This window comes from Trichechus manatus, unplaced genomic scaffold (assembly GCF_000243295.1).
Source record: "Trichechus manatus latirostris isolate Lorelei unplaced genomic scaffold, TriManLat1.0 scaffold00227, whole genome shotgun sequence".
NCBI classification, from domain to species: domain Eukaryota; kingdom Metazoa; phylum Chordata; class Mammalia; order Sirenia; family Trichechidae; genus Trichechus; species Trichechus manatus.
Window position 1 is genome coordinate 3,107,306 of NW_004444163.1, and position 20,290 is coordinate 3,127,595.

General features: G+C 42.7%; 1 protein-coding gene across 2 annotated transcripts in view; it reads right to left on the reverse strand.

Annotated features, from left to right (window-relative positions):
• Positions 1–20,290, reverse strand: part of SORL1 (sortilin related receptor 1) — a 222,857-nt gene that overhangs the window by 30,729 nt on the left and 171,838 nt on the right. For both annotated transcript variants that reach the window (XM_004389001.2, XM_023742976.1), the window contains exons 32-37: positions 16,035–16,184; positions 5,228–5,359; positions 4,551–4,674; positions 4,214–4,383; positions 1,794–1,906; positions 1,057–1,161 (exon numbers count right to left, since the gene is read on the reverse strand). In XM_004389001.2, the coding sequence (XP_004389058.1) occupies positions 1,057–1,161; positions 1,794–1,906; positions 4,214–4,383; positions 4,551–4,674; positions 5,228–5,359; positions 16,035–16,184 (794 nt within the window). The remainder of the gene's footprint in view (positions 1–1,056; positions 1,162–1,793; positions 1,907–4,213; positions 4,384–4,550; positions 4,675–5,227; positions 5,360–16,034; positions 16,185–20,290) is intronic.

The window sequence follows — 20,290 nt, forward strand, 5'->3', positions numbered from 1 at the left end:
ATAGTCAGAGGCCCTCGCAACCCAAATGATGGGGAAAGACACAAAAGGAAGCGGCCTGGGTAAAGGGAAGTACGATAGTGCTAGATAATGGAATTTCCATTGATTGACGGATGTCACAGATTTTCTAAAGGACGTGTGTGTGTGTGTGTGTGTGTATCTATATATACACATATAAACACACACATATATGATGTGTATGTGTCTATACACACACACATGAAAAAGGTATTGCCAGGGGTTCTGAGGGGAGAGGGAAAACACAGAGCATTGTTCAGGCACTGAAACTATTCCACAGGATACTATCATGGTGGAATATGACACAATGTGTTTGTCAAAGCTCATAGGACAGTACAACACAAAGAATAAACCCTAGTGCAGCCTATGGGCTTTAGTCAGTAATAATGTATCAATATCGGTTCACCAACTGTAACAAATGTACCCCAGGAATGCAAGATGTTAATAACAGGTGAAACCGTGTGTGTGTCAGGGGGAGGGGGAGAGGGTATATGAGAACTTGCTACTTCAGTGCAATTTTTTTGTAAACCTAAACTGCTCTAAAATAAAGTGTTATTTTAAAAAAGGGTACTGAGGAAATTATCACTGTAAGGGAATCTCTGATAGGTGCATTTGATGGTCTCAACAAACACGTTTTTCACAAAATCTATCTCCTTTCTGCTAGATAGTAATAATATATTTAATAGCCTCACAATATCTGTTTATAAATGCCACTTACTATAGCTCTGTATCCCCTGCAGCTGAAGACAAGCAGAAAAAATGTGGATGCAGAAGTAGAGAAGCAGAAAGCTAGCAGCATATCTGGGTTAAAAGCAAGTGAAAGCTGCATTCTTTTAAGTTCCTGGTTATCTGGGGAAGTCTGGTTTCAAGTTATCTGTGGCCATCTGTTTAAGACACTGAAAGAAAACCATGACTCCCCAGGTGAGGGGTTGGGGATTTTGCAGACTACTAATATGCACCTCATAAAAGCCTCATGAAATGACAACCATATGGCTAAGTTCTACAACTGCCTGGCTGGCTGACATGGATGTTCGCACTCACTCTGACAGTGTAGAGAGCACTGGTCAACAAGTCCTTTATTTCTGTAAAGTTACTAGCAGCCCTCTGGGAGGTCCATGTCTTGGAACCATTCCTGCTGTACTCTACCTAAAGTGAGAAGGAAACATATCAGTAAAAGGTAACCAAAGGATAAGACTCAGCCATGAAGAAATGACGTTCATGCTATACCATATGGATGAACCTGGAAAACATTACGCTGAGCAAAATTAGGTCAGTCACTAAAGGACAAATACTATATGATCCGACTTCTATGAAATATGCAGATCAGGCAAATGTAGAGAGATGAAAGTGTATTAATTCTCCGGGGGCTGGGAGGGGGAGGGAAAAGGAGTTACCGCTGAAAAGGTCTTGAGTTTTTGTCTGGGGTGATATAGAGCTTTGGGAAATGAATACTGGTGATGACGGGACAACGTGGTGAAAGCAATGTCACGGAAATGCAGACTTAAAAATGGTTAAAATGGCAGACTTTTTGTTATTTTTATATGTATATATATATATACATTTTACCACAACCAAATTAACATTAAAAAAAAAAAGTAAACACTAAGAGCTTCTAAGGATGTAGGAAGGAGGGATGCGAAATGTTCTAATGGATAAGTCATTATGTACAAGGCTGGCCGTATCTATATGACTCCCAGTCCCACAGAGCACCATTCTGCTCTAGTGCCAGAAATGTCCTACTCCCGGACATAAAGGGCTAACACATGGAAGATACTTACAATGTACTCTCGGATAAGGCCATGGGAGTGGGCAGGGGGAGCCCACTGACCCACAATCACGCCTTCAGCTTCGCTGTAGAGTGACAGCTGCAGATTTTGAGGGGCGTCTGGCACTAGAAAAGAGTCAACCTGGTGTTAAAACCCACCTACATACTGTTGTTGTTGTTGCTGGGTGCCATCGAGTCAATTCTGACTCAGAGACCCTACAGACTAGTTAACTGGAAATTTTCCTGAGTTTAAAACAAGGACAAGAAAGAATCTAGAACTGGCATTGGGACCATCCACTAGAAAAGGCTGTTAGCTTGGCCTCACAATGACACCAAACCGTTCCTCTTCCTCCAGAATGCAGGGTGTACTGTCCACATCCCCCACCCAGACAGCTTGTCATACTGTGGTGGCTTGTGTATTGCTGTGATGCTGGAAGCTACACAACCAGTATTTCAAATACCAGCAGGGTCACCCACGGTAGACAGGTTTCAGTGGAGCTTCCAGACTAAAACACTAGGAAGAAAGGCCTGGTGATCAACTTCTGAAAATCAGCCAATGAAAACCTTACGGATCACAACGGAACACTGTTTGACTCACTTGCTTTGGACATGTCATCAGGAAGGATCAATTGCTGGAGAAGGACATCATGTTTAGTGAAGTAGAGGGATAGCAAAAACGAGCAAGACCTTTGGTAAGATGGACTTGAACATGCCAACAATCATGAGGATGACACAGGACCGGACAACGTTTCATTCTGTTGTACGTAAGGTCACCATGAGTCACCGTTGATGACAGCGATCTACCTATCTCCCTTCGTCCACATATCAGATCATGGCTTAGTCTATTCTGACATCAATTTGTGGCTCGCAAGTGCTGCAGGATGGAATCACTTGGGCAGGCTGAATCATCACTGCTCCTGGGTCTTTAATTCTGAGATCTTAATTGTCAAGGGCAGTACCTGTTTACTCAGTTTCTCATACAACAAAACAGAGAACCCCGGGTATGACTACAAAGGAATGAGACTTACTTCCTAACATTTCAGAACTTCTACATCCAAATGAACGTGATCACCTTCAAAGCAAACACCTTGATGAGCTTAGTGCTGGCATGTTCAAGACACTACTGGATCTTCTCTTTGGCTGTCTTCAGAGCCAGGTTAAAAGCCCTTCTCTTTGGCTGTCTTCAGAGCCAGGTTAAAAGCCCACAATGCTTCATAGTCAAACTTCCTTTTGACCACAGAGAGTATTCCTCCATGTTGACAGCCCATGGAAGAATATTCATCCACAGCTGATGGCCTGCAAGTCCTTTAAGGGCAGGGACTGTGTCTTATTCATCTCTGAATCTTTAACACTAGGTGCTTAGCTAATATCAGTGGAATGAAAATTAAGGCTAGGAATATTTTGAAAATAGTTCCATAGGTTCCGACGGCAGTTGCAAATCAAGAGCTCAGAAAAATATTTTAGGCAATGGAAAAACATCACTAGAATAAGCAGATATTACCCGACGTCAACGGCTGTGAAGCGGGGGGAGGAAGCAGGGGCTTTCTTGGACGCGTGGGTTTCCGTATGTTTCTTAAAAAGAAGCATAATATTTCTTGTTGTTCTTATTGCTAGTTACCATCAAGTCAGCTCTGACTCATGGCAACCCCATGTATAACAATGAAACATTGCCCGGTCCTGTGCTATTTTCATGATCGTTGTATGTTTGCATCCATTGCTGTAGTCACTGTGCCTATCCATCTCATTGAGGGTTTCTCTCACCTTCACTGGTCCTCCACTTTACCAGACATGATGTTCTCTGGCGATCAGTCCCTCCTGACGACACGTCCAAAGTAAGCAAGTTGAAGTATTGGACAATATTCTGTGATTCACAGAGTTTTCATTGGTTAAATTTCAAAAGTGGATCACCAGGCCTTTCTTCCTAGTGTCTTAGTCTGGAAGCTCTGCTGAAACCTATCCACCATGGGTGACCCTGCTGGTATATGAAATACCTGTGGCATAACTGCCAACATCACAGCAACACACAAGCCACCACAGTATGGCAAACTGACAGACAAGGGGTGGACAATACTTCTTAGACATGCCTTATATTTTAGTGATGGTGAGCTCATAAGTACCAAGGACTGGGAAACCCCTAAAGAAGGAAGGCAGGAGGCAGGAACTACACAAGAAGTGAAAAAGACAGCAATGGTGGAGAGAATCTGAAATTAACTTCTTAAAATAGAAGAACATCATCTGAGATAATATAGAGAATAAATGTTCAACAACTCAGGCAAGCACATGAAACTAAAAGAAAGAAAGCAAAGGTAGCAAACAAGCTAGCAAGTGGCTATGTTTCCACGCTTCTCAGCATCCTTTGGAAACTCTCTGAAGACGCTTTACTAGCCCACTTAGAGTTGTGTGTAGGCCATAAACGTAAACCATGGCACTTACATCCTTCCGGAGTCCTCAGGTTCACAAAGTCGTTGGTGTTGTGCACCTTGCTCAGACACTGGACCTGTACTTTAACCTGATAGGTGGTATCTGGTTTTAAGACTTTCAGCACAGTGCTTGTTTTGTTGCTGTGGGTCTCCAGAGCCTTCCATATGCTCTCTCCAAGCACCCTGGCCCAAAGAATAGAGATGTCGTCAGATGGAAGCAGCATGGGATGACTCAGACGCAGGATTCGGTTAATAAAGAACCACACCAGCCACGTCACCAGAGACTTTATGGAGCATCTGGTGGCAATGAAGATGCCACTTCCTTCTGCCACGGCAAAGATGAGACCCACCTGTAGTAGATGTTATAGACGCAAGAAGAAGGCATTTTTTTGGGCCGCATCCAGGTCAAAGTTACATCCCCAGAGAAGTCAGCTGTCCACTGGAGATTCTGCACTTTGTATACAGTTAACTCGTCTAGAGACAGAAGAGGAAAAGTAGAAGAAACCTACATGTTACAAACCCTTGGATTTCAAGGCCATAGGAGGATCCATGCATGACTAAGTACTTTCCAAACAGAAGGACCGAGTTAACCCTCACCAGAGAGCTCAAGGCTGTGTGTGAGCCACAGGTATCAATTCGAGGTGGGAAGGCCATCTGAAACCAAGCTAAAACCAGCTATCCACCACCAGGGTGAGGCCTGCTGTGTGTGCTGCCATCTAGTCGATTCTGAGTCATGGCGACCCCATGTGTGCGGAGTAGAACTGCTCCATAGGGCTTTCAAGGCTGTGACCTTTCAGAAGGTCGCCAGGCCTGTCTTTTGAGGGTGAGGCTAGCTGGACATTGTATCAGAGCTGGGCCAAGCCTCACTTCACTTGGTGCTCCAAAACTGGCCAAAAGTCTGTCTCATTTTCAGCTGTAGGAAAATCTTTAAAAAGGTTCCAGCTAGAGGCCCACCCAGGAGGCTTCAGGATAAGCCCTGCAGTGGCTGAATGAAGTCATCCAGACCGGGCGCGTGGGCGGTACCCACCACTGCAGGCCCTCTCGTCGCTGCCGTCAGAGCAGTCCAGGAAGCCGTCACAGCGCTCAGACAGCACGATGCAGGTCTCGCCGTCCTCACACCTGAACTCCCTGCCCGTACAGGCCAACGTGCTGTGTGTGGCTGAAACACAAAGAACCTTCTTAAATCCAGAGGCGTAGATTACTATCAGATTATAACAAAGGATTAAGGATCTCTTCAGTGACTTCTTTAGTGTGCATTTCCTGGGATGTCATTTTGAAGGTCTGGTTAAATGAGTGTATTTGGGTCAAGGGTTTTTAACCTGGGGTTCGTGCGTTGCTCATAATATTGGCATGAATGTGTGTAATTATTGTACAGAAAAATTGCGTGCATGTGTGCATGGGGGCAGGGGGAGCAAGGGAAAGGAAGGGCTCAGGGCCCGAGTCCCAGTGAGAAAAGTATTATTTAAACTTAGGAAACCAAACCGTTGAGAAACTAAAGGACCAGCACTCAGGCTGGGCTGGTTTACTCATGTTCAGGAAAGAAGGTTTGAATTCTTCAAAGCAGTCAGCTCCTGCTTTACAATGAGGAGTGGTAGAATCTGGAATGAGGAGTGGTAGAATTGATGCTGAAGGATGATACTGTATAACTGAACATTAACAAACGGAATCTGCCTTCAGGAAGAGTGAGAGCTTTGGAGTCAAACAAACTCGGGTTTAAATTCTGGCTCTGTGTGAGCTTGAGCGTAATGCTTGATATTCCCAACGTTCACTTCCCTTACGTAAAACCGGAGGAACAATTCCATCACTACTGCATTTGTGAGGATCTATATAGATCAAGCACCTGGAACAGTGCCTGGCTCATAGCAGTGGTCAGCAAATTGTAGCTATTACTTGACAATACCACTATTTATTCCATTATTGCTATTATTTTGCAGCTGAGAGTGACGGTGATCCCTGGGTTGAGCAATACGAGATGAATAAAAATAATCGGAAGAGGCACGCCTACTCTGTGGCACTTTTAATTGTATAGGTTTTTCGAAGCATTTTATATACAATAAGATAATGAACATAAAAAACACTGATAAAAATTAAGTTATACAACTGTATGGTGGATCATTAACCATAATTTGACATTGTCCCCAGTTCTGAAAGTAGATTTGAATTATATGGGAGGCTCTAAATAGGAAGATATGACAATATAATTGCAAATGATCCTAAAAAGAAGAAGAAAAGGGAATGGCTAAAGAAACCATATCCAACATCCCAGGCCAGTTGGGCCTGGCCTAGGCGCAGATACTTCAAGTCTTCATTATACAGACTCACACCTGCCTGCCCAACTCCTGAGCCAGTCCCAGACACAGAAAGTGCGACAACAGAAACCCAGTGAGTAGGGTCTGAAGTTAATCTTGCTACTCCAAGTCAAAGATGCCCAGGTTACAATCCCTGGAACCTGTGACTATGTTAGCGTGCGCAGCAAAAGGGACTCTGAAGACGTTATTAAGCTAAGGACCCTCAGATGAGGAGGGTATCCGGAAGCATCCAGGTGGGCCCAGTCTAATCACATAGGTTCTTCAAAGCATTGAACCCTTCCCAGTTGCAGTCAGAGAGAACAATGTGAAGATGGAAGAGGGGTCAGAGAGATGTGATGCTGCTAGCTTTGAAAATGAAGGAAGGGGTCACGCATGAGCCAAGGAATGTGGGCAGCCCGTAGAAGCTGGAAAAGGCAAGGAAACAGATTCTCTTCTGCAGCCTCCAGAAGGAACCAGCCTCACTGATACCCTGATTTTAGCCCAGGGAGACCCATAAGATCATCAATACAAAACTCTAAGATAATAAGTGTGTGGTAACTTGTCACAGCAGTCATAGAAAACAAATCTATACCCTAAGGTGTGCATTCCCCAGACCCCGGTTTGGGAATTATGCTTTGGTTTCCTAAGTTTAAATAATTCTTTCCTCACTGGGACTCGGGCCCTGAGCCCTTCCTTTCCCTTGCTCCCCCCGCCCCCATGCATACATGCACGCAATTTTTCCGTACAATAATTATACACATTCATGCCAATATTATGAGCAATGCATGAACCCCAGGTTAAAAACCCTTGACCCAAATACACTCATTTAACCAGACCTTCAAAAGGACATCCCAGGAAATGCAAACGAAAGAAATCACCAAGGAGATCCCTAATGCTTTGTTATAATCTGACAGTAATCTACAACAATGATTCTCAGCAAGGTGTTCTGGGGAACTTAAAAAAACAGATTCCTAGGACCTGCTCCAAGCCTACAGACTAGAAACATGGAGCTGAGTGTGTATGGTTTTTGCAAGCTCTCTAGTGATGCATCAGAATCGGCCATGGTGGAGAACCTCCATTCCAGAATAAGGAACAGGCAGTTCCATTTTCTATCTGAAGCCCTGCATCCATTTCTGGGTATGACACTTTGAGACAAAGATGGATAAACTGAATAATGTTTACATGAGAGCAACCAGTATGGTCAAGAGGACCAGATAAAACAACCAGAGATATCTTCCTAGAGACGGAAAGGCATGGGGATGGAGGGAGTGTGGAATGCGGTAACAACTGTTCTCATCTGTAAAGAAATCAAATAATTAAAACTTCTTTGCATGAGTCTCTAGGATGAAGGTACAAGCTTCAGATCAATTATTATTTTTTTAAACTGTCTCTGATGCAGTAATTCTCAATGGGGAGAGGATAATATCAGAGTCACCTGTTAGGCTTTTTACAAACTAAGATCCCCCATCTCAGGGAAATCAATGTATTCTAAAGTTCTGTTATATGCTCTTCTATAAATACACTGTTCAGTGCTGATGGTACAGAAAGAAGTCCAAGCTGCACTAAAGGCATTGGCAAAAAACAAGGCTCCAGGAGTTGACGGAATACCAACTACGATGCCTCAACAAACAGATGCAAAGCTGGAAGCGCTCACTCATCCATGCTAAGAAATCTGGAAGACAGCTACCTGGCCAACAGACTGTAAGAAATCTATATTTGTGCCCATTCCAAAAAAAGGTGATCCAACAGAATGAAGGAACTATCAAACAATATCATCAATATCATATGCAAGCAAAATTTTGCTGAAGATACTTCAAAAACATCTACAGCCATACATCAACAGAGAACTGCCAGAAATTCAAGCCAGATTCAGAAGAGGAGGTGGAACGAAGGATATCATTGCTGATGTCAGATGCATCTTGGCTGAAAACAGAGAATACCAGAAAGATGTTTACCTGTATTTTACCGACTACGCAAAGGTACTGGACTTTGTGGATCATAACAAATTATAGATAACATTGCAAAGAATGGGAATTCCAGAACACTTAATTGTGCTCATGAGGAACCTGTGCACAGACCAAGAGGCAGTTGTTCGAATAGAACAAGCAGATACCACGTGATTTAAAACCAGGGAAGGTGTGTGTCAGGGTTGTATCCTTTCATCATACTTATTCAATCTGTATGTTGAGCAAATAATCCAAGAAGCTGGACTATATGAAGAAGAATGTGGCATCAGGATTGGGGGAAGACTCATTAACAACCTGCAATGTGCAGATGACTCAACCTTGCTTGCTGAAAGCAAAGAGGACTTGAACCACTTACTGATGAAGATCAAAGACCACAGCCTTCAGCACAGATTACACCTCAACATAAAAATCCTCACAACTGGACCAATAAGCAACATTATGATAAACGGAGAAAAGACTGAAGTTGTCAAGGATTTCACTTTACATGGATCCACAATCAACACCTATGGAAATAGCAGTCAAGAAATCAAATGATGCATTGCATTGGGCAAATTTGCTGCAAAAGACCTCTTCAATATTTTGAAAGGCAAAGATATCACTTTGAGGACTAAGGTGCACCTGATCCAAGCCATGATATTTTCAATCGCCTCATATGCATGGGAAAGCTCGACAATGAATAAGGAAGACCGAAGAAGAACTGATGCCTTTGAATTACAGTGTTGGCAAAAAACAGTGAATATACCATGGACTGCCATAAAAATGAACAAGTCTGTCTTGGAAGAAGTACAGCCAGAATGCTCCTTAGAAGCGAAGATGATGAGACTTCGTCTCCTGTACTTTGGACATGTTATCAGGAGGGACAAGTCCCTGGAGAAGGACATCACACTTGGTAAACTAGAGGGTCAGTGAAAAAGAGGAAGACCCTCAATGAGATGGATTGACACAATGGCTGCAACAATGGGCTCAAACACAGCAACGATTGTGAGGATGGCTCAGGATCTCGCAGTGTTTTGTTTTGTTGTACACAGGGTCACTATGAGTCAGAACCAACTCAGTCGCACCAAACAACACCACCACTATGAATCAAAGGAGCTCTGGTGGTACAACGGTTAAGCACTTGGCTGCTGACCTAAAGATCAGTAGTTTGAATCCACCAGCTGCTCTGCTGGAGAAAAGACCTGGCGATCTGCTCCCGTAAAGATTACAGCCTAGGAAACCCTATGGGGCAGTTCTACTCTGTCACATGAGGTCACTGTGAGTTGAAACAGACTCGACAGCACACAACAACACTATGAATCAAGTACTGTTCCAGAAGCTGAGAATATGGTGATGTACAAAACAAACGGTCTGCCCGTGTACAGCTTACCTTCTGTTGAGAGAAAGAGTCTGCAAACAAGTAAACAGATATCTGTATAATTTCAGATGTGATAAGGGCTGAAATGGAACATAAAGAGAGTGATGGTAAGAGGATGATGGCGGAGGGGCTGCCATTTTATACAGGAGAGTCAGGGAGGGCCTTACTGCTCAGAGGGGATTATTTTCAAAAACACTAAGTTCCCTATCACAGAAGTATTTAACTTTGTACAAATATGGTAAACTATCCACAAACATCGGCTTAATAATAAAGCAGGAGGTTGTTCAACATTTTTGTCAACAATATGGAATATGTCTCAATATTTGGAAAGCAGGAAAGCATGGGTTTTAGAAACTAGGAATAAGCTGTCATTAATCACTGAAAATTCTTAAAATGATTATTAAACAGATGATTAAAAATGGGCTCTCAGAACAGAGTGTAGTGGCCCCCAGGGACAGAATCATGCCACACTAGTTTCATTTCCTCTTTTGATACGGTTATCAGATTAATGGACTGGGGAAAATTGTGGATATAGCACATCTTGATTTTAAGACCTGGAACCAAGCAACAGGAGCCCTGGTGGTGCAGTGGTTAAAGTATTTGGCTGCTAATCATAAAAAGGTCGGCAGTTTGAACCCACCAGCTGCTTTGAGGGAGAAATATGCGGCAGTCTGCTTCCATAAAGATTTACAACCTCAGAAGCCCTATGGGGTCGCTATGAGTCAGAATCGACTTGACAGCAACACGTTTGGCTTTTGGTTTGGAACCAAGCAACACCCTTGTGAATAAGGTAAATTTGAAACGGGCTGAAGAAACTGACTTAAAAATGCCAATTAGTGAGTTAATATCACCCAGCAGGGAGGTCCTATTGGTGATAATGGTCATTTTCCTTTGTTAATCTTATTGCATGGTTGCTTATTTGGCTCCGATGTTCCTACTATAATTTTGGTGAGTTCAGGGTCAATTCGCCCTATATTTTAAATGCCCCAGAGGTCACTACCAGTTCCAGTTGCGTCAAGTGGATCCTAAATCAGGACAATGCATGTGTATCAGAGCAGAAGATGTGCTCCACAGGGTTTTCAAAGGCTGATTTTTTGGAAGCAGATCGCCAGGCCTTTCTTCTGAGGTTCCTCTGGGTGAACTCAACCCTCCAACCTTTCAGTTAGCAGCTAAGACCCAAGTTAACCATCTGTACCACCCAGGGACTCCAAATTTTACACCAATCCCTATTTAATTTCTGTTAGTTTGGGTGCATTCTGACCTGAAAAGAACTTTCTATGTGGCATGATGGGAAGACCACAACTCTGTATAGAGGAAATGTCATGCATTGAATTGTGTCCCCCAAAAATGTGTGTCAACTTCGCTAGGCCATGATTCCCAGTATTGTGTGACTGTCCACCATTTTGTCATCTGATGTATTTTCCTATGTGTTGTAAATCCTACCTGTATGATGTTAATGAGACGGGATTAGTGGCAGTTATATTAATGAGGCAGGACTCAATCTATGAGATTACATTGTGTTTTAAGTCGATCTCTTTTGAGACATAAAAGAGAGAAGTGAGCAGGGAGATGTGAGGACCTCATACCACCAAGAAACAAAAGCCAAGACAATAGCACATCCTTGGGACTCAGGGTCCCTGCATTGAGAAGCTCCTCGACCGGGAAGACTGATGATGAGGACCTTCCCCAGAGCTGACAGAGACAGGAAGTCTTCCCCTGGTGCTGGCACCCTGAATTCAGACTTCTAGCCTCCTAGACTGTGAGAGAATAAATTTCTCTTTGTTAAAGCTCCACTTGTGGTATTTCTGTTAGAACAGCACTATATGACTGAGAAGAGACCTAAATAAATACCCCACTTTCTTACTGACTAGGTGATCCTCCTTGAACCTTAATTTTCCTATCTCTAAAATGGAGATAACACCAAAACCACAAGATTATTATTAAATGAAATATATGTATATCATGTGCCTGAGAATGGCATATTAAATCTATCCATAAATGTTAGTTTCCCTTTCTGAATCCTGATCATTTCACTCAGAATAAAAGCTATCTCTCTGACTTTGTATTATCTGCAGATATGGCAAGATGCCGTCCAAGTTTTCATCCAAGTCATTGGAGACATTTTTAAACAGGACAAGGCCACTTAAAAAGCATCTGAGAATGCTATAACAGCAAATATAAAGAGTAAAGCAGAAGCAGCCTGGAGAAGATGGCCTATGATTAAGGAAAGAGAACACTATCAAAAACTAAACAGTGGCCAAAGAGAGGAAGTAGGCAGGCATAACAATGAGAAACAAAAACAAAAACAACCCATTGTTGTTGAGTTGATTCCGACTCATAGTGACCCTATAGGACAGAGTAGAACCTCCCTGCAAGGTTTCCAAGGAGCAGCTGGTGGATTCAAACTGCCAACCTTTTGGTTAGCAGCCAAGCTCTTAACCACTGCGCCACCAGGGCTCCCTAACAGTGAGAGAAGCATACAAAGCAACAGAACGAGAAGGAAGGATCTGTTAAGGCTTACCAAAGCCTGCCGCACCCTGTTATACGCTGACGAACTTTAAAAATATAAACTGACACAGCAGAGGAATTAATGATATTGAAGGCAAACTCCACCTGCAAATCCAAAACACAATAACAGCACAAAACAAAACATTTATTGATTTTGAAAATAAAAAGCTCAACAATACAAATTACAGAAATGAAAACAGTATGAGAAGAGAGGTAACACAGAAACACTAACCAAGAGAATGAAACATATTCCTCACTATCTGAACTGATTTGGTTTATTTACATATTTATATGAATGGCAACTATAAACATTAAGAGATACCAAATTATCTGAGTCCTTTTGGTTTCCAAGTTTCAGATAACAAGTAGCAAGTGTCCCAATCGAGAGAGGGACTCCTCCAAACACGCCTCTGAATCTGGTCAATTTCTGATTTCAGAAAGCAAGGTTTTAGTAATGAGGGACTCCTGTATAATTTTTCTAAACTGAAAAAACAAGCAAACAGAACAAACAACAAAATAATCACCTTTGCCTGGATATTGAGGAAGTAGAAAGATTCAGACTCTCCAGGGGTATATCTTGAAAAGAAGCTGGAAGGTAGCAACTTATCAAATTTCCTAACTTTCAGACAAAGAAAGGATCCTTCAGACAGCCAACATAAAAGCCAAAGGGACTCCTCTCGTCAAGGAGACGAGAGGAGATGAGAGGAGGCGTGGATTCTGAGGGGCCCCTTGTACACTGTAGGGAAAGTAAACATGAGGAGAAAAACTGACACGTTGTGGAAATCAGTGAGTTTCATCTCTCAGATTAAGGACTAGGCCAACGTGGTTTTCCCTCTCAGCTCAGAGCATATCACGCCATGACTGAAAGGATCTAATGACGTTTGTCACTAAAAGCCCATGACTATAGAGAGCATTATGAAGACCAGTGGAAGCGTGAAAACTGGCAAAGGCTTGTTAAAGAGGTGAGCAGAGAAGATCACTAGGACAACTGATGTTGTAAAATGAAAAGAAGAAAATGCCTCCTACAGGGTCTGAGCCTTTTAACTTTCTACCAGGATGCCTCATACTACCTTAGACTCCCATGTCAACGAATAACATTTATCGCCCCAGCCCCACCTACTGAAACCTGCAAGTCTTTATCCTCTATTCCCCACCTCAGCAACAGTACTCACTCAGCATGGATGCTATTAACATTACCTCCAAGGTGCCACGAAGCTACTCTTCCCCTTCCCACCTCCGCTGTCCTTTCACAGCAGCATCCAATCTCCCCTCCCCCCTCTCCAAACCCATGCCTCACAGTGAAGTCCAACTGATCCAAAATATAAACCCCCTCCCTAAAATTGGCTCCCTCTGGCCAGGAGGATAAAGTCCAAGCATTGCCGTCCTACACAAGTTCCCTGCTCCCCTCTCTGCACTCATCTCCTCCCCATTCACAGCCACTCTACAGACCTGTTTTCTGATCTTCTGAGGTTTCGTACATGCTGTTGCGTGTGTCTAGGACGCCTGTCATCTCCCACCTTGCCCCACCCTTCCCCAATACAACCCCTCCAAGTATCATCAGCTCTGATGTCTTTCCTGACCACCTGCTCCCACCTCTCCAGAAAGTTGAGCATGTCCACCTCGGAGCAACTTCAGCTCCTTGGAAGAACTTCTATTATTGTCTATCACGTTGTGGGGTAATAAAAGACCCAGCTTTACCCTAAATAAGCTGGTCGTTGTCCTTGCTCCAGAGAAATAACCCTTGGAGTAACTGAGGTGCGTTGGTCTGGATTTCCAGGCCACACCTACGAATTTGTGCTGGCAAGTGGGAGTTAGCCACACTAGAAAAGATACATCTGACTCAACTGTTCCTCCTACTAGAATTTGTATCCCCAACAACCTGATTAATGCCTGCCACATCACGTATAATAAATAAGAATTTGTTCATGAAGTTAGAAGATGTTATTGGACATAGGCCCTTCCCTCTTCACCAACTTTCTCCAGGGATAGCCCAGTTGGAACCCTGAGAGAATAAAGTGACGGACTGAGAAGGGACAGCCAATTGTCTCCCCTCCCTTCCTCTCTTGAGTCTCACTGGGTGAAACATTTAGGACACAGCAGTATTCCTCAAGCCTGTCTGGCCAGGGCACTTTTTAAAAGTATGAATTATGAAGCATCCCCTTCCCCACTGCATCTGATTCAGCAGGTCTGAGGCTAAGTACTCAAATTTATATTTTTATTAGCACTTCCCATGTGATCCTTCCAAATCACAAAAATTTCATAACTACTGAGTTAGAGGAATCAAGAGATTACTAACCCTGGTGGCAGAGTGGTTAAGAGCTCTGCTGCTAACCAAAAGGTGAGCTGTTCGAACTCACCAGCTGATCCTTGCAAACCCTACGGGGCAGTTCTGCTGTGTCCTCCAGGGTCACTGTGAGTTGGACTCGACTTGACAGCAACGGGTTTGTAGCCCTCTCTGCCATTTCTAAATGGTTAAGATTTGGTAGGGTTCCATTTGAGGCTCAGTTTTTCATTTGTTTGGCAGAGTCTTTATTTGAAGATAAACAAGTGGGACCAGGACAGGGATCAAAGAAGAGACACCCGGGTTCCTGCCGACTGGGGTTAGGACAGAGGTCAAAGGGACGCTGTGGCTCTCTTCCACATTCACCAGGCAGAAATCAAACAAGCATGAAAGGAACATACTTCTTGGCAATAAGGGTATGTAATTGGCTAGAACATCTGCTGTCTGTTTTGTGAGGCTGAACAAACCAGCAGGTGACTGGATAGAGGGGAGACCCCGCAAAGCAGGGAACCCCACAACAGCAGGGGTCCTCCCTCAGTGAGCACCTCGCCAGCCACACCCTCTCGGTACTGATGAGGCCAGAGCAGGGGATCACTCTACAGCCCAGTACCAAAAAGTGCTGCCTGGTCTACATGGGGGTCAGATGCACACCCTCGTTTCTGTGTTCTAACATACAGGCCATCTGCTTTCATCCCTGCCTTGTGCCAGTCACTCAGAGTACATCCCCTCTGAGCTGATATCGCAATCACCCTCTGTCAGCCTGCAAAAGCTATCATTTCCCTCCATCACATTGGAGCACACTCCTACTCCAAGGACCCTCCCTGGGACACCAGAAGAGCAGGTACCATGATCTTTACCTATTATGTGTGAAAACTTCTGGCTCCTAACACGTCTGTGATGTATGCATCCTCTCACACTTGGCTCAGATTAGCTTGTCATTATCCTCTCTGTGTTTTAAGTGTAAGTATCCTATCTCACCAACTACAATCCCCCTAAGAGCTGACAGTAAATTTACTTAATGGGGTACTGGAAGCAATCCCTCCAATAATATGGTCTCTATGCCCAGTAGGTGCTGACTATATACTTTTGGAAGAACAACCGTACATACAGAAGGTTATAGTTTTACCCACAGGTATTTTACAACACATTTACAGAAAAACCTATTTAAGGTATCTTTCTCGGTCATTCAGAGAGTATTTTAGCTAAAAATGCTCCCGGTATTTAACATCCAGCCAACTTCTTAAAAAGAATGTGACTATGGCAATGACATGGGTCCAGGTAGCAAAGCCTGTGTGTGAGAACATAATAAAAACATGGTTATACGTCAGTGAACAGGTTCACACGCCTGGGCATGCTGGTCCAGAAAAGCAGCACAGGAAGTGGATACCATGCTCTCCGAAGGCTGGCCGGGGGTAAATTGCTCTCTAACTACTCACGGCAATTGGCCTCATCCTGGCCATCCTGGCAGTCTTGATGACCATCACAGCGCTTCCAGTTGGGGATGCACTTCTTTGGTTGCCGGCACTCGAACTCAAATCGGTCACATCGCCCAAGCTGAGTAGTAGTGGAGGTGGCAGTGACATTTGCTAGAAAAAAAGATTTTTAAAATTCACTTTTTAGCATAGATGATGCTGGCCAGCAAAAGCAACCAGTTTAATAACATAGGTGATTAAAGCACTTTTAAGAATTACAGTGGGGACCTGAAGACAAACACAGTCCTGGACAAAGACAGCACATTGGATACTGTATCTAATTCACCCTCTCACAGAACCTCACTAAAGCCACAGTTAAGAGACTGCTTCTAAAGACAAACTCACAAGGACAGGGAAACAGGAAAAGAGAAAAAAGCAATGCAACTTTGGAAGCTGGGAAGCAGACAGACAAGTGGTAAGCCATTAAATAGACTAGAGGAGGCTGTATGTTATCCTACACTGTCAGGAAATAAAGCTAATAACCAACATGATCTACACCACACAATCCTCAAGAAGCTCAGAAACAAAGTGAAGCTGGGGAAACTGATGTCTAAGAAGCAGTTAGATCCCCCACATCCTCTTCCCTACCAAATACCACTAGACAACTGCCCCTCCATAACCCCAGTAGGAGACTGGAGAACTATTATTTGGACAGGGTCAAAACAAAGGCTTTTTTAGCCAGGCAGAGTTGAGAGCAAGAATATCGTACTGAAAAAAAGGAGATTAAATCTACAGAATGTAAAGACCCCGGCCTTCCTTCCAGAGAACCCTAGCAATGAGACCTTTATTCTCCAGGAAGGAGATTGTAAGAACCTCCTCTGGGGAAACTGACCAGTCTGAGACAAGCCCTAAAGTTACCAAGATCAAGAGTTCCCCAACAAACAGCCCAGCAATGAAACTCAAAGTTGATAACCCCTACCCATGAGTTTGAATTTCTTCACATCATTTTACTCCCCCAGGAATATCTGAGGAAAATCTCTGATGGGAAAGATAGAGAACAAAACAGACCTTTTTTAAAAAGGCAATTTAGAGATAATACAGAGTTTGTAAGAAGAAAACAAAATCAAATAATCCTTATTATGCTGAGAAAGGGAAGAGAGCATATATTTATCTATTAAAAAAGAAGAGGATGCCATAAAAAAGGAATATTCAGAGAACTAAAAAATAAAAAAAAAAAAGTCTAAAAATTGAAACCGTAACAACAGAATTGAAACACTTAATAGTAGAGTTTGAGGATAAAGTTTAGTAAGACTCTCAGAAAGTGACACAAAAAGATAAAGATATAAAAATACAATGAAACAAAATAAAATAAAAAGTAAAACGACAAGACTGGCAGATCCAATATATGAATGAAGAAAGCAACAAAAAGAAAGAAAACAGGAAAGAAAAAAGTCATCAATGAAATAATTCAAGAAAATTTCCTAGAACTAAAATACACGAGTTTCCATAATAAAAGGGCCCATGGGTGTCAACACATTGGATGGAAACAGATACACACCAAAGCACATCCTTGTGAAATTTCAAAACAATGGAGCTAAAGGGAAGATTCTACAAGCTTCCAGACAGAACAAACAGGCTATACAGGCCGTCCTCGTGTTACAAACGAGGTCTGTTTCTGACTGTGTCTTTAAGGACTTGTAGGTAAGCTGGAATAGGTGCACACAATTCCTTTTTCTTTTATTCCACCTTAACTTTGTTGCAAAAATACACACACCTACTCTGTGTATATATAAGAATAATTGTAAATTTTGACATTACAGATTCTATTTTGATGGGTAGAATATTGTCACTACTCTGGACACAATTACAAATTGTATACAGCCACCAATTCTAAGCACATTTCTGCCCTATAAACTGCTTTTGTTGCTGTTTTTTATTATGCTTAAGGTGAAAATTTACAGAGCAAATCAGTTTCTCATTAAACAATTAATACACATATTATCTTGTGACACTGGTTGCCAACTTTGCGATGTGTCAACATTCTCCCCTTCTTAACCTCAGGTTCCCCACTTCCTTTCGCCCTGCTTTCCTGTCCCCTCCTGCCTTCTCCTCTTTGCCTCTGGGCTAGTGTGCCCATTCAGTCATATACAAGATTGAACTACCTTTGCCATTCTTTGTTTTATAGGCCTGTCTAATCTTCGGCTGAAGGGTGAAATACAACTTACTATTTTTAATTGCTGTAGTTTAAATGAAGATTACATTTCAAGTTAGTCTACCATACAAAAATTTATACATACATTGTTATGTGACCCTAATTGCTATCCCCATACTATGACAGCACACTCCTCCTTTCTATCCGATTCCCCATGTCCATTCAAACAGTTCCTAACCCTCTCTGCCTTCCTATCTCACCTCCGGACAGAAGCTGCCCGTTTAGTCTCTTGTATCTACTTAAGCTAAGAGGCACACTCCTCACGAGTATCATTTTATGTCCTACAGTCCAGTCCAATCCCTGTCTAAAGAGTTGGCCTCGGAAACTGTTTTAGTTCTGGGCTGATAGAGAATACGGGGCCATACTTTCCAGGGTTCCTCCAGTCTCAGTTAGACCATTAAGTCTGGTCTTCTTACTAGAATTTGAGTTCTGCACCGCACCTTTCCGCACCCCACATTTCTCCTGATCCATCAGGAACTCTCTGTTGTGTCTCGTCGGGGCTGTCATTGGTGGTTGCCAGACACCATCTAGTTCTTCTGCTCTCACGCTGATCAAGTCTCTGGTTTATGTGGCCCTTTTCTGTCTCTTGGGCTACCACTTTCCTTGAGTCTTTGGTGTTCTTCCTTCTCCTTTACTACAGGGGGGTTTGGACCAATTGACGCATCTTAGATGGCCACTTGCAAGCTTTTAAGACCACAGGCACCACTCACCAAAGTAGGATGAAGAACATTATCTTAATAAGATTTATTACGCCAATTGACCTAGATGTCCCCTGAAACCATGGTCCACAGAACCCTACCTCTGCTACTCTGTCCCTCAAGGTGTTTGACTGTATTCAGGAAACTTCTTAGTTTTGGTTTAGTCCAGTTGTGCTGACTTTCCCTAAAGTGTGTGCTGTCCTTCCTTTCACCTAAGATAATCCTTATCTACTATCTAGTTAGTAAATAACCCTCACCCTCCCTCATAACCATCAAAGAATGTTTTCTTCTGTGCTTAAACCTTTTCTTGAGTTCTTATAATAGTGGTCTTATATAGTATTTGTCCTTCTGTGACTGGCTAAATTCACTCAGCATAATGACCTCCAGCTTCCTCCATGTTATAAGATGTTTCACGGCTTCATTGTTGTTCTTTATCGTTGCGTAGTATTCCATTGTGTGGATATACCATAATTTGTTTATCCATTTGACCACTGATGGGCACCTAGGTTGTTTCGATCTTTTTGCTATTGTGAAGGGTGCTGCAACAAACACAGGTGTGTATAATATCTATTCGTGTGATGGCTCTTATTTCTCTAGGATATATTCCAAGGAGTGGGATAGCTAGATCATATGGTACTTCTATTTCTAGCTTTTTAAGGAAGCGCCAAATTGATTTCCAAAGTGGTTTTACCATTTTACATTCCCACTAACAGTGTATAAGTGTTCTAGTCTCTCCACAACCTCCAGCATTTATTATTTGGTGTGTTTTGGATTAATGCTAGTCTTGTTGGGGTAAGATGATATCTCATTGTAGTTTTGATCTGCATTTCTCTAATGGCTAATGATCATGAGCATTTTCTTCAAGTGTCTGTTAGCCGCCTGAATATCTTCTTTGGCGAACTGCCAGTTTAAATCCTTTGCCCATTTTTCAATTGGGTTATTTGTTGTTGAGGTTTTGCAGTATCTTGTAGATTTTAGAGATTAGACGCTGATCGGATCTGTCATAGCCAAAATTTTTTTTCCAGTCTGTAGGTTGTCTTTTTACTCTTGGTGAAGTCTTTTGATGAGCATAAGTGTTTGATTTTTAGGAGCTCCCATTTATCTAGCCTCTTTTCTGGTGCTTGTGCATTGTTAGTTATGGTTCATATAGTGTTCATGCCATGTATTAGGGCTCCTAGCGTTGTCCCTATTCTTTCCTCCATGATCTTTATCGTTTTTGATTTTATATTTAAGTCTTTGATCCATTTTGAGTTAGTTTTTGTACATGGTATGAGATATGGGTCTTGTTTCAGTTTTTTGCAGATGGATATCCAGTTATGCCAGCACCATTTGTTAAAGAGACTGTCTTTTCTCCGATTAACAGACTTTGG